This window comes from Aphelocoma coerulescens, chromosome 4 (genome assembly GCF_041296385.1).
Source record: "Aphelocoma coerulescens isolate FSJ_1873_10779 chromosome 4, UR_Acoe_1.0, whole genome shotgun sequence".
Classification (NCBI taxonomy): domain Eukaryota; kingdom Metazoa; phylum Chordata; class Aves; order Passeriformes; family Corvidae; genus Aphelocoma; species Aphelocoma coerulescens.
Window position 1 is genome coordinate 77,335,683 of NC_091017.1, and position 14,290 is coordinate 77,349,972.

At 61.4% G+C, this 14,290-nt stretch overlaps 1 protein-coding gene across 2 annotated transcripts; it reads left to right on the forward strand.

Moving 5' to 3' along the window:
• Nucleotides 1-1,237: 1,237 nt before the first annotated feature.
• LOC138109198 (protein O-GlcNAcase-like) lies at nt 1,238-14,078 on the forward strand. 2 transcript variants are annotated; one of them, XM_069012273.1, is made up of 17 exons: nt 1,238-1,396; nt 4,097-4,148; nt 5,333-5,430; nt 6,005-6,135; nt 6,594-6,765; nt 7,048-7,146; nt 7,428-7,712; nt 7,814-7,942; nt 8,429-9,645; nt 9,729-9,903; nt 10,206-10,262; nt 10,917-11,002; nt 11,216-11,320; nt 12,158-12,249; nt 12,632-12,824; nt 12,905-13,076; nt 13,376-14,078. In XM_069012273.1, exons 2-17 carry the CDS (start codon nt 4,120-4,122, stop codon nt 13,510-13,512), a joined length of 3,177 nt encoding a protein of 1,058 aa, XP_068868374.1. In that variant the 5' UTR covers nt 1,238-1,396; nt 4,097-4,119; the 3' UTR covers nt 13,513-14,078. The 2 variants fall into 2 exon arrangements, with proteins under 2 accessions (XP_068868374.1, XP_068868372.1); XM_069012271.1 differs by lacking the exon at nt 1,238-1,396 and adding an exon at nt 2,222-2,303.
• Nucleotides 14,079-14,290: the final 212 nt, after the last annotated feature.

Here is a 14,290-nt window from a genome sequence, read left to right on the forward strand (position 1 = left end):
TGCGTGAGTGTGAACTGGTGCACACACGTGTGACACAGGCGCGTGCTATCACTGGAGATGGGAAAACCTGCTCGGATGGGCTGAGGATAAGTGAGGGCCATGTGGGGAGCGGACAGGGGATAGGTGAGGTTTCACAGGATGGGAAAAAGAAGTGATGTCTTTGCTAGGAGAAAAAAGCAAGTGGAGAACTCGAGGCTGCTTAGCTCAAGTTCATAGTCCAAGAAAACCGTGGAATAAATAGCCAGGTGCTCCCAGAGAGAGCAGAGGAAGGAAGGAATCACAGCTAACACCTGTGTATGCACAGCCCTGCACAACTTCGTTCTCTGACTGTCTGTGTGGATGGGGTAATGCCATCCATATCTCTCTGCCTCCAACTATGCCATGTCCCCAGGCACCGAAGCCGCTCCAGGGGCGCTGGGCTGCTCCCAGTACTGTCCCTGCCATGGCTGGCCACTCCAGCCTGCCCCAGCACCCTTCTGCAGGCTCAGGTTGAAGTCCAGCATTCCCAGCAGCAGGTGGGACAGATGCTGGCTGTGAGACAAAAAACAAGGATGAGCACAGCCAGGTGCTCCCTGCACCTGGATGGCCCAGCCTAGTGGCACTCTGATGGCACTGTGACCCTGCCAGGTCACTGCTGGTCAGTCACTCTCAGGCTTCTTGCTGCTTTGATGGCCCAGGCACCATGACTCAGTTTTCTGACACAACATAAACCTGCAAAGGGAAGAGGGAGAAGCCACAGATCTTGGTTTTCCAGGACCCGATGCCCATTTCTCCACCCGTGGTTTTGATGAAACAGCTGCAGGTGGAGACAGCTGCTGGGAGAGACTTGGCAGTGCCTGGCTGCAGGGGTGACCCTCTGCACTCTCTTAGCTCCATCCCTCACACTTGCATGGTAACAAAATTGTGCCAGTGTCCTGGTTTAGGAATGCTATTCCCCAATTTAGTGTTCCCATTGAAACATCCCAGACCACCTGCCCATGCCCTATCCTCCCCCCGAGGCAGGACAGAGAGGAGAATTGGAGGCACAAAAAGTAAAGGTCACACAGGGTGAGATAAGAGCCATTTACTAGCAACAGCAATAGGATGTAACCACAGCAGTACCAGTAACAGAGTGTACAAGACAGGCGAACGATCAGACCGCAAACCCTGGCAAAACAGTGGCGTCAACAAACAGGGACAGTGGTCTGAAAAAGGGCAAAATGATTTGGTGGTGTCAAACACCTCGGCTCGCCTGTAGGCAGGGCCCCGTGATGTGCAGCTGCAGGACGGGGAACTCATGACGTGGCAGCACGTCTGCAAACCACAGCCTGTGGGACGGAGACAACCACGAGCCAGACGAGTGTCAGCAGCTCAGAGCAGGGTGGCACAAGGCAAACAGCCTGACACAGGCAGGCAGGTGAGTCACCTGCGAGGCACATGGACCGGCCCGATGGCACGGAGCAGGAGAGGGAACGCACCGTAGGCCTGGCATGAGGGTGTGGCCAGGGCAGGTGCCAGCTCAGTGGTGAACACAAGGCGATAATGACACTCCACCCCTCGGGAACAACTCTGGGGCTGTGGGGTCCCGGGAAGCTTCAAAGGCAGGAGAAGGAAGTGTCCTCGGGCTGCACCGGGAGAACCCCCGCCGCTGGGGACGCGGGGGAGCCGGGGCTGGCGCGGGCACAGTGCCCGGGAGCGGCGGCGGCTGCAGCGCCGGGGGCTCCGGTCCGGGGGCTCCGAGCCTGCGGCTCCGAGCATCGCCCCCCAGGGGCTCCGCACAGATTTCGGGCAGTCCCCGCTCCGCCCCCGCCCCGGCCCCACCCGCGGGGCCGCCCCCTGCGCTGCGGCGAGCGCGTCCCCGCAGGGGGGGGGCGGGCGGTGGAGCCGCCCCTGCGCGAAGCCCTCCGCGCACCCTCCATCCCCTCCCGCGAGCACTCCATCCCCCCGCAGACATTCCACCCCTCTGCGCATCCTTCCATCCCCTCCCGCGAACACTTCATCCCTCCCCGCGCACCCTCCGCCCCCTGCGCACCTTCCATCCCTCCCCGCGCACCCTCCACCTCTGCGCGCCCCCCATCCTTCCGCGCATCCTTCAACCCCCGCTCCCCCTCCATCCCCCCGCGCACTCGTCCGCCCCTCCGCGCATCTCTCCACGCATTCCTCCGTCCCCCCGCGCATTCCTCCGTCCCCCCGCGCACTCCTCCGGCCCTCCGCGCATCACTCCGTCCCCCCTCCGCGCACCCTGCGCCTGCCCCCGCGCCGGCAGGGCCGCTCCTGCGCGGGGATGGCGGAGCGGCCGCGCTTCCTCTGCGGCGTGGTGGAAGGTAGGTGCCTTCGGGGCCGCGGCTGGGGCCGGCGCCCGACCCGCTCGGGCATTACAGGGGCTGGTCCCATCCACCCGAAGTGAGCCGGGCCGGGAAGGGCCCCAGGCTGTGGGGAGGTGGGAGTGGGGCTCTTGCACAGCACCCCATCTCTGCCGGGGGTCTGGAGCAGCACCCCTGGGATGCTCCCAGCTCTCCCCAGAGCCCCGCTGAGCCCCGCAGCCACACCAGCAGAGCTGACCTCCCCAGAGGGGCACAGGGACCCTCTGCTCGGGCTCCAGAGCTCTACACGAGGTTCTCGGCTGCCCTGGACTCAGGGGCAGCTTCCCGGTGTGCCTCACCTGCCCACCCTGCCCATGGGCAGCAGTGCAGGACCCGTGCCCAGAGCTGGCTCTGTGCTTCTCCCTCCCCACATCCCCAGCTCCCTTTGGAGCTGAGCCAGGCCTGCCAAAATCATCTGCCCTTCTCCTGGCAGCACAGTACCCCCCTGAGGGCCACTGCCCACTGCCTCACCTGAGAGGAAGCAGGAGCACCATGCAAATAAATGTAAAATAAACAGGAAATGCAGGGGTGGAGAAGCTGACATGAGTCAGACAAGAATCATCGATATAGCAGAGCTGACCTGGGAAAGAGGACAGGGATGCTGCTGGCAAAGCCATTCCAGGAGAACACTGCTGGCAGGGCGTGTGCAGGACTGAGTGTCCTCCTTGCCAGCCCACATCAGTTCACAGCAACATGTGCTGTGGAAGTGTCACTTGCAGGTGCCACACAGGGACTCTGGGGACCTCGCTGTGATCTCGAAATAGCAAATTATTTACCACAGAAATAACTTTGAAATGTTTGCTGGGATTCTCAAGTGGCCACAAATTTGGCCCCGTGTATGGTGGGGGATGGATAGCAAGGTGACTATAAATTATTTCAAAGTATATGGAATAACCATGTAGGTGTTCAAGCAGGTAGAAGATCTGTCTGCAGAGAGAAGACAGATGGAGAGTGGGTGTTGCTGTGGTGCAACCCACCTCACCACTGCCCAGGGCTGGTGCTGGGGGTTTCAAGGTGGGCTCCTGCCAAAGGGAGCCAAGGGAATGAGGGCAGATGAGCTCTGGGACACTCAGGTGCTTTGGGAAATGCAGGTGCTTTCCTGGGTGACACTGGCCTCGTGCCAGACACCGAGAGCTTCTCCCAGCTTAATGGAGTCAGTGCAGCCTGCCCCTGTGCACCACCCAGTTTTGGGAATGCCGTCACTTCCCAAGTATCTGCTCCCCTTGGCCTTGGCTGCTGGAAGGTGCAGTGATTGACTCAAAAGTTGCCCGTGATGCAGAGAGAAAGCAGGAAGATGCCTTGATGGCCAATTGCCATCACTGTCCAAGATGTAATGGATTTTCCGTGAGACTTCACGTTGCAGCTGCCAGATCTTGCAGAGACTTGAAGTGGCTGAAAGTTCTTCTCTTGCTAAATCTCCCATCTGTGCTGGGACACTGACGGGTTCCCCTTAACCTCTGCTTTGAGGAGCTGTCAAATCTGCATCTCTCCAAACCCATTTATCTGCCTGTCCCCAAGGGAAAGGGCTTGTGTTCCACTGGATATCCTTTCTCCCTGGCCTTGCAGACAACTCTGCACCTCCCAGGGCTTGCTACACACAGAAATAGGAAGGGTTCTTCCTTGGAAGTGGTCCCAACGGCAGACTGGGTGCTGCATGTCCAGCAGAGCATCTCTGCATTCAGGGATAGCACAGACAGAGACTGTTTTAAGGCACTAACAACTACATTTTGCCCTTTTTTCCCTCCCTTTTACAGGTTTCTATGGGAGACCGTGGTCAATGGATCAGAGAAAACTTCTCTTTCAGTGGCAAGTACCCCGAATTTTCCTCTCTGAAGGGGCGGTGGCATCGAAGGGGGCTCATGCTTCTTCAGTGTCCCCCTGTCCCAGCGCTCGGGAAGGATCCGCGCTTGGCCGGGCCGTGGGTGCCGCGGGACGGACGGACGGACGGACGGACGCGGGGCCTCCCCGTGCCGGCAGATGGTGCTGGGGCTCCACGCATCCCGGTGCGGCCCCGTGTGGGTGCGCGGGCCGTGTCCCCGCTGCCACCAGCAGCGAGCGAAGACACCAGGAGGGCAATTCCAGCCAGCCCGGGCTCGCTGGAGCTGGGCTGAACCCTGTGGGAACGGGGGCACCACTCCATCCTGAGCACGGGTGGCTGCTGTGTCCTGAGGCTGCCACCCCTGCCTGCTGTGGGTGGCCCTGCTGTGTCCCCGTGAGTCCCCATGCCTGTCTGTGCGTCACCCCACGTCCCAGTGATGGAAGGATGTGCGCAGGATCCGTCACTGGGATGGGAGTTGATCCATGCAGCTCCTCTCCAAGCAGCTGGTGCCCGTGCTCAGGCCATCCCTGCACAGGGATGAGCTGCACTGACAGGACCTGCCACCAAAACTGCCCCAAAACTGGGGCTTTGCAGGGCCTCCCGTGGGCAGTGCAGTGGTGACAGTGTGGGCAGTGCCCTGGTGACTGCATGGGCAGTGCAGTGGTGACAGTGTGGGCAGTCACAAGTGTAATTAAGGACCAGAGTGCAGGGACCAGAGGTGTGGGTACAGAAAAATGGAAGGAAAACAAGCTGTGATGTTTTAAAGTACCTCAGGAATGAGAAGGTCTAATGGGGACCTTGTCTGGTGCTGGACTGGGATGTGTTCACATGGTGGCACATGAGAGTGACACGTCCATCAGTGTTTTTCTTATCTGGAAAGAAACAAGACAAGGGATTTTTATCATGAGATACCTGAAGTGCTTCCTACTCTGTTGACCATGGGAAAATGTAAAATAGTTTCTGCTGAGGAGGATAAATAAAACCAAATGAATATATCAGATGGCTTCCATACAGGAGTGCCAAAAGAGGGAGGTGTCTGCCCTCCCGGGGGGCACATCCTGCTGCTCTCTGACACAAACCTTAGAGCTCAGCTGGCTGAGATTTCTGTCTCCATGTGGCCGTGCCAAGGGCCCGTGTGGAACCTCAGTGACCCCTTGTTCTCCCTGCACAGGCTGCAACGCCAGGGGCTGAACTGCTACATGTACGCGCCCAAGGATGAGCTGAAGCACCGGCTGCTCTGGAGAGAGCCCTACACAGAGCATGAGGCAGGTAGCGGCTCTGCTGGGCCCCACGGGGGGCTGCAAGCATCTCGGGTCCCTGAGAGGGTAGCCTGGGCTGTGTCCCAGCTCTTTCCATCCTGCCAGGACCCTGCCCATTGCATGGAGGCCCCCAGATCTTGCCGAGCGCAAGAAGATTCCCAGACCGTGTCCATCATATGGAATTGCCTAAGGAACCACCCAGCATGGGGAACTCCCCATGTGGGTCTCTGGCAATGTGATCTCTGGCCCGTAGACCCTTGTCAAAAGTCCTCTGTGTCCTGAGGGAGTGGAAATGGTCTTCCTGGAGCCTCTCCCCTCCCAATGACCTCAGCTTCTTCCTTTCAGACTGCTGGGGTTCACTCTCCCTCCATCCCTTGTCTTGCTCCATCCCTTGGTCACCTCCACCCCTTGTTTCCCTCCATCCCTCGTCCTGCTCCATCCCCTGTCCTGCTCTACCCCATCCCCTTTCATACCTTGTCCCCCTTCACACCTTATCCTGCTCCATCCCTTATCCCCCTCCATCCCTTGTCCCCCTCCATCCCGTACCTCCCAGTTCTCACAGACCCCCTGTGCTCTGTCCCCAGCCCGCATGCAGTCTCTCATCGAAGCTGCCCAAGAGCAGGGTGTGGAGTTCATTTTCGCCATTTCTGCTGGCCAGGACATGGTGTTTTCCAGCGCTGGGGATCGGCTCCTGCTGCAGCAAAAACTCAGGCAGGTACCGTGGGCCATTCCTTCATCCCACTGCTCCCAGGCAAGGGGCACATGTGTGGTTCCTGTGCCCACCCCATGGGCTGGTGTGGGGGTGTAAACCTCTCCTGCTGCTGCACTGAGGGAGCAGCTCTGGGGTGCCCGGTGGCCAATGTGCTGTCCCTGTCATGGTGACAGAGAGCTGAGGGCTCCATGGATGCCTGACGGGGGGCAGGAAACGGACCAGCCAAGCCCCAGAACTTGCTGAGCAGCACTGAGGCCTGGCACAGGCTGGAGCTGAGCCCTGGGTCCCCAGGGAGGGCAAAGAGCCACTGGCATGGTGGGGTTGCTCCATGGGCAGCTGCTACTCCCGTGCACAGCCCAGGCAGGAACTGCCCCATCTGTGCTGTGCCCAGATGCCCCTCTCCAGCCCCTTGGGGCTCTCTGGTGCCCAGGGATCCCAGCAGCCCCTGTCTGTGCCCGCAGGTGGCTGCCATGGGGTGCTGCTCCTTCGCGCTGCTCTTTGACGACATCGACCCCTGCATGTGCCAAGCTGACAGAGATGTCTTCCCCTCCCTGGCACAGGCTCAGGCCTCTGTGGCCAACGAGGTCTACCAGGAGCTGGGCCAACCCTCCGTCTTCCTCTTCTGTCCTACAGGTACTGCCCGCAGCCCTGCAGTCCCAGCCCCCCAAACCAGGGAGTCCCCTCACACTGGAGTGCCCTTTGGCTGCACCCAGCCCCTGTCCCTGCTGAGAGCTGAGTGCCCTGGCAGCCCCCACAGCTCTCCCTGGACTCCTCACACTCCTGGGGGAGCTATGGACATTTTGGGACTAAGACAGGACCAGGCTGCAGCAGGGCCCCAGCCCCTATCCATGATCCCGGCAGCCTTTCCTCTCCTGTTCCCCCAGTCCTCAGGGGATTCTCTGTGCTCTCTCCCAGAATACTGCAGCTCGCTCTGCTCTCCCAGCCCCAGCCAGTCCTGCTACCTGCAGACCATCGGCCAAGAGCTGCTCCCAGGGATCGGTGTCATCTGGACAGGTGAGCACCAGGACCAGCTCAGGATCACAGCCTGTGGCCACATGCAGTGTCTGTAAACCCTGTGGCCACGGGCTGTCCTGGGAGAGCCACCAGCAAGTGACCCCATTGTGGTGCCTCATATTGGGGTGTGCAGCCCCAGCCAGGCAGGAGTTTGAGCTGGGGGTCTGCTCTCCTGTCTTGGGAGTGTGGGTGGGGAGACCCAACCCACATCTCTGTCCGTGTCCCTGCTGTGTGTCCGATGGACCTTGTGCCCCACGTGTGTTCCCACCCTGATGCTGCAGGCCCAAAGGTGGTGTCACAGGAGCTCTCAGCAGTGCTGCTGGAGGAGGTGGAGGCTGTCCTGAGGCGCTGTCCCGTCATCTGGGACAACCTCTATGCCAACGACTATGACTGCAGACGTGTCTTCCTGGGCCCTTACATGGGGCGTGCTCCTGGCCTCATGTCCAGGCTCCACGGGCTGCTCCTCAACCCCAACTGTGAGCTCCAGGCCAACTTCATCCCCATACACACACTGGGCACCTGGTTTCGGAGCGAGCTGGGGAGCTGTGCCCACCCTGACCATGCAGGTACCTGGCCCCAGTGCCCATTGCTGCCCATCCTTGCCCAGCCCTGCAGCTTTCCTGCATGGAACCAGGGCTGCCCAGGCTGACAAGCTGCAGTTCCTTAGGAATGGAGGCAGTGGCAGCCCTGGGGGACAGCCAAGGTGCTCAGGATAGGAGCTACAGCCCCCAGGAAGCCTTGGAGCAGGCGCTGCGTGACTGGGTGGCCGAGATAAACCAGCAGGCCTTGGAGCCAGGTAGGCAATGGATCTGCATGTGCAGCATCCCTCAATCCCTGGAGCGCTGGATTGGCTCTGCCAGGAGCTTGGTGGGCGCGGGGTGAGGGAGCCCCAGCCTTGCCCATCTGGAGGGTCTGTGGGGCTGGTGTGGCAGCAGGGCCGTGCATGCCGTGGTGGGCAGTTGTGAGTGTCCACCCTGCCATGCTGCCCCATGGGTGCTCCTGCCATGGCCACAACCTGGAGAGGGTTTTCTTGGCTGGCAGCACTGAAGCCTGCGCCAGCTCTGGAAGAGGGGGTCAGCCAGGGGTGAGCTTGGTGTTTTGCAGTGTTTGCCTCTGCAAAGCCACAGCCTCACCAGCTTCAGGGGCCTGAACTCGAGCCCAGGGTTCTGGCAACTCATCTCCTGCCAGCTCGGGGATGGAACTCCCCAGCACTGTCCTGCCCCACGGGCAGAAGTTTCCATGCAGCTGCCAAAGGGGCTTCCCTCTTGTTCCGTTCTGCCAGGAGGAAGGACCCCAGGACACCCCAGTGTCAGCCTCAAGGGAGGACCAAGGCTGCAGCCTGGCACAGAGCGAGGACAGGAGGTCACTCCCGACCCTCAGCCCCACAGTTCTGCTCCCGGTGGGGCAGATCAGCACAGCCCCAAGCCCTGTGGAGTGGCACCAGAGGAGGGGTGCAAGGAGGTGACCTCGGAGCCTGAGAAGGACAGCGGGAGCAGGACACCCGCTGGCGGTCAGCAGGGCCCTACAAGGGCTGGGGACCAGCTCGCCACGGAGAGTGGGGAGAGCTGTGAGCCCCCCTCTGCTCTGCCCAGTGTGGCTGGGAGTGCCCAGTCTGCAGGAATCCCAATGGCCACCGAGACCCCCCCCAGTCCAGGCCCCACCACGAGCTCCAGCAACGGGGCCACCACCAGTCAGAACGTTTCCTCGCCCACCAGTGATGCCAGGACAGGGAGTGCCAGCCCCACCCAGTCTCCCAGCAGCACCCAGCCTGAGGCCATCAGGACTGATGTGCCCCAGACACCCCCAGGGCCTGAGGCTGGTGACAGCCCTGCCCTCCCAGTCCCACTGACTGAGGAGGTTGGTGCTAGCCTTGGTCCCATGGCACCAGTGACCCCAGAGGAGGCTGGGTCTGGCCCCACGGCACCACTGACCCCCAAGGAGGCCAGGACCAGCCCCACATCACAGATGACCCCAGAGAAGGCCAGGACCAGCCCCATGGCACCAGTGACCCCAGAGGAGGCCAGGACCAGCCCCATGGCACCAGTGACACCAGAGGAGGCTGGATCCAGCCCCATGGCACCAGTGAGTCCAGAGGAGGCTGGGTCTGGCCCCATGACCCCCAAGGAGACCAGGACCAGCCCCACATCACAGGTGACCCCAGAGAAGGTCAGGATCAGCCCCACATCACAAGTGACCCCAGAGAAGGTCAGGATCAGCCCCATGGCATTGGTGACCCCAGAGGAGGCTGGGTCTGGCCCTACGGCACTGATGACCCCAAAGGAGGCCAGATCCAACCCCACAGCACCACTGACCCCAGAGGAGGCCGTGTCCAGCCCTACAGCACCACTGACCCTGGAGGAGGTGCGGATGCTGGTGGAGCTCTTCTACCTGCCCTACCACCACGGAGCTCTGGCACAGGATCTCCTGGAGCACTTTCGGTGGCTGCGGGCAAACAGCCTCAGCGTGGGGGTCCCGGCCACGGCACCCGATGCCTGCGGGGTAAGGCTGGTCCTGGTGCTGCTGCAGCAGGGTGGCTGCCATGGCGTGCGTCCCCAGGTGGCTGACACCCGGTGTGTCTCCAGGGCACGCAGTGGCGAGGCCGGGCTCAGTCCTTCCAGCTGCTCTGCGCGCGGACGTGCCGCCTGCACAGCCGCTTCGTCAGCACCGCCGGCCGGGCGCTGCTCTACGACCTGCACCCCTACCTCTGGGACATCCGCAACATGCTGCTGGCTGCCAGTGCCTTTGTCCTCTGGCTGGGTACGTGGCTGATGCCAGCCCTGCCAGCCCCTGCCAGTCCCTGTCACACCTATCCAAACCCAGCTGAGTCGGAGTGCAGGACTCTGTGGCACTGGGGCACATCCAGGGCACCCTGATGCTTGTTCTCTGGGGATCCACTGCTTCCCCACTAAGGAGGTGAAGGTTTCTGGGACCCACCCCAGAAATCTGGGGTTCCAGTGTCCAGCTGGGGGTGCCAGGGTCCCTTCTGGGAGTGCACCTCCCCTTGACCCCTTTTCTGCGGCTGATTTGTGTCCTGTGCTCACCCCTTCACCTCTTTGCAGATGGTCACCTGCTCTGCGACCCCGACCCCAAGGGCACCTGGGGGAACTGCTTTGGCTGTAAGTATGGACACTGCCCTAGCTCACCCCCTGCCAGCCCCAGCCCCAGCCCCACAGCAGCAGCCAGGACTCCCCATCAGGCTGCCCTTCCCCACACTCTGCCTGCCGAGCCGAGCAGGAATGGCCCTGGGAATGACACAGCAGGGCAGGATGAGGCACTGCTGCCAGGGGCAGGGCAGTCATTGGAGTAGATCTTCACCGTATCTCACAGTCATTTCTAGGATATGGTTCCTCAGCCCTTTTATCCCAAAGACCCCAGAGCCTGTGTGGAAAAAGGGCTCTGGGAGCAGTAATGCCCTGGGTGACAGAGGTGGAGCTGTTTTTTCAATGCCTGTGCATCGCTCTGCACAGTTTTCCTCTGGTTTAGGGCTCCCTGGTTGCTTTGTGGGCCTTGTGACCTCTTAAAAACCAAGAACTGTTACCAGGTGATGACCTGAGCAGGTCTCCAAGTCAGTGTGAGAGGGAGCCATGTACCTTGAGCCCCTTCCTCGGGGAAGCAGCCATGCGGGGCACATTCCCACTGTCGCAGGCTGCACAGCTGGGGAACGCATCCTTGGAGCTGTGACAGCGGGGATCTGCCTGGCAGAGGCTGATCTCCCTTTGCCTAGCAGGTTTTTGTTCACCTCATGTGTGTCTGTGTCCTGCTGCTTCCAGGGTGCCAGAGTATCACTGCCCCGATCCTGCTGGGGAGGGACGCCGAGCCCTGGGCGCGTCGTGGGGGCCTCTTTGGAGAGCTGCAGGTGAGGGTGTCTCCCTCACTGTGGGGGCTGAAGGAGCCACTGGGAAGCCAATATCCCAACCCTGCTGTTGAGCTGCTGCAAGCTTGGGAAGGCAGAGCTGCCCCGGGCCTCTGCACCTGGGCTGTGGTTCCTGGGATTCGGGAGTCTCAGAGCCACCCTCCTCCTGCTGCCTCCAGGATGCCAGGACCAGCTGATGGACTGTATCTCTTCCAGGCACTGCTGCCCGTGGGGAACAGCTGTGACCTCTTCTACCATCCACCCCCACTCTTCCCATCCAGCCAGCTGTACCTCCTGCGCCCGCTGCTGCCCCTGGACAAGGTGGGAGCCGTGGCATGGAGGGGTCTCCTGCCAGAGCCTTTGCATGGCTTGTGCTGCCCTTAAAATGATGAGTTATGGGTTCGTCTGCTGCTGACCCCAGGCTGAGCTCCCAGTGTGGGGTGACACAGGTGGGGAGGGACCTCGGGTCCAGCTCTGCTCAGACCCAGCTGGCCTGGGGCAGCTCTTGGGGCTGTGTGGTCAGCATGTCGGACCATGGGCTGAAGGATGTGCTGTGGCCTCAGCAAACCCACCTCTGTGACAGGAGCCTGGCCAGACCTGGCTCCCTCACCCTGCTCCTCTCCAGCTCAAGAAAAGGCTAACACCACAAATCCAGGCACCACAGACACGAGTGCAGCTCATCTGCTCAGGCTGAACCTTGACAACAACAAAGTCTGTGTCCAGTGAAACCCTGGGAGGAAAATCCAGCTGAGCCCATTGGCCTGTTGCAGGAACAGGCACAGCAGGGCATGGTCCTGCCCCTGTTGTTGGGTTATCAGGGCAGCCTCCCCTTTCAGGAGCAAGGCTTTTATCAGAATGTTTGCAGCAGCAAACTCAACTGTGACCAAGACAGGACATTTGGGGATGTCCTGCTGTGCTCAGGCTCTCTGGAGACCTGAGTTTCAGTGTTGTTTTTGGTGCCGTTCTGGCTGCTCTGAGCATGCTCCGGCCTGGGGCCGTCTCTGCAGCGGCTGCTCTCAGGATGCCTGACCGGAATGGCAATTTCTGGTTTGAAGGCTGGCTGTGCTGTGGTGATGAGCCCGAGGCCAGCAGAAGGTGGTGGCTGGCATTGTGGCACGGCAGGCACAGACAGGGCTGACATGGGTCCGGGTCTTCCAGGGAGAGCTTTACCGCATGTGCCGGGAGAGTTTGGACTGTGATCCCAAAGTGGCAGAGATCCTCATGGCCCACCCGGATCTCCTTGGTGACAGGTGAGATGTAGCCCCTTTGGACTGTGCTGAGCCTGGACACGTGCTGGGTGATGCAGGGCTGGGGAGTGAGGCAATGGCCTCTTGGCATTCTTTTGGGGACCAGCTTTGCCCCATGGCTGGCAACGGCCTCACTGAGGGGGGCAGGGAGGGACATCCCCATGCTGATGTCCAGCAGGGTCACGGCAACCACTGTTATGGATGTCCAGCCTGGATGCTGGAGGCTGCAATGGCTCCCGTTGGCTGGGGGTTTCTACCGGGGATCTCAAAGGGGTGGTCAGTGGGTGCTGGGTGCTGTCCAGCTGGGGCGTGAAGGATGAAGCTGCTCTGAGGTTTCCCAGGGGCTCCAGGCTCAGCTGAGCCGTGCTCCTGCTCTGCCTGGCAGACTCCTGGGCAGCTTCCTCAGCCTGAGCCCCGAGTACACCTTTGTGCTGGAGGATGAGGGTGGCCCGTGTGGCTATGCAGCCGGAGCGCTCCACGCCGAGGGCTTCCTGCAGCAGCGAGACAGCAGCTGGCTGCCGGCCATACGGCACAAGTACCCCCCAGACCTGGGCGCGGGAGGCCCAGCTCTGGGACAGGTGAGGGGACACCTGGAGCAGAGGGGAGCGGGGATGGGAGAGGTGGAGGGGGTTCCCTCACTTGTGCTTGTCTCCCGCAGGATGCCCTGGAGGAAGCAGTGCTCTTCTTCCATGCAGAGCCACTGGCTGTGCCCCAGCCCGTGCTGAGACGTTTCCCCTCCCTGGTACAGCTGGGCACGGCCCCCCGCGTGCTGGACGTAGGGGCCAGCCGCAGCCTGGCCCTCTGCCTGCTGAGCGCACTCAGGGCCAACGGTGAGCATGACCTCCGAGTGCTGGCCCTCCATCCAGCACAACCCCATCCCAACTGCTCCCTCACCCACCAGAGCTGGGAGCTGGCCCCTCTCTGGTGCAGAGCAGCCCCAGCTCTCAGGCACTGTCCCCTCCCTTTGCACTGGGGGAAATGACTGGGACATGTCTCAGGGCATCACAGGGGCACTCTGTGCCAAAGGGGCAGTGGAGAGACCGATCCCCTTATGGAGGAGATCCCTGTCACTGTGCCCCCAGTCCCAGCACTGGGGTCCTGGTGCCCTGATCTCTCACCTCCCTTCCAGGGTCACGGGGAGTGTTCTGCCAGGTCAGTGACACCGACCGGCAGCAGCTGAGCTTCTACAGCAAACTGGGCTTTGTCGCCCTGCCGGTGGCCTGGGGCAGCTCTCCCGGCACTCAGCTCCTGGGACGTCTCCTCTGATGGGGCACAGGGAGCCAGTGCCCCAGGACAGGCTGGTTCCCCAGGCCAGGCTGACCGCCCATCCCGCACAGCGTCGGCCTGAGAAAGCGGGAACAGAGGGGCACCTCGAGCAGACCAGGTACAAGTGAGAGGGGACACGGCCTGGGGGTGAGCAGGATGTCACTGGGATGTGTGCTGGGCTGTGAGGTACCTGGGTAGCAGAGAGCTATTTCTGCCACTCAGGGGATTGGGCCACCTCTGTGCCATCCCAACTGGTCCTGTTTGCTGGGTACCCTCCACCTTTGCTGGGGAGCCAGGCTGTCTGCAGGCCCCCAGGCCTGCGGGAGCCCATGGGCAGTGTCTGGGTTGGTGGTCCCGGAGCACAGCACGGTGCCTTAGTGCTACGGGAATGTCCCTGTCACGCAAGGCTGGGCTGCCCAGCTCTCTCCATCCCCTGTGTGACCTGAGGCTGATGCTGGGGCTGGCTCTCAGCACCGAGGAGCTGCTTGTCTGTATGGATTGATCTGGTATGGGATGCGGTGAGGCAGCCTCTGTTTTTGTGCCTGGGGGCTGAGGGAAGCGCTGTCCTTGGCAATAAAGCGTTTGCTGGGCTCTCACCATGGCTCGTCTCTTGGGGGAAAGTGTTGCCAGCACGTCCCTCTCACACCCTCATGCCCTCTCACACATCCCACACCGGCTGTTGCTACAGTCGGTCTTGTGTCACCTCAAACAAAGCAGCTCCCCACACATCCACTTCCCCAGCTGCTCCCCGGCTTCCCCCTGCTCTGCACTCCGGGAA

Coding starts and splice junctions, on each gene's coding strand:
- LOC138109198 (XM_069012271.1), top strand. CDS start 2,264: ATGGCGGAGCGGCCGCGCTTCCTCTGCGGCGTGGTGGAAG. Junction 4,149..5,332: donor AGAAAACTTCTCTTTCAGTG/GCAAGTACCCCG, acceptor CTCCCTGCACAG/GCTGCAACGCCAGGGGCTGA. Junction 12,250..12,631: donor CCGGATCTCCTTGGTGACAG/GTGAGATGTAGC, acceptor TCTGCCTGGCAG/ACTCCTGGGCAGCTTCCTCA.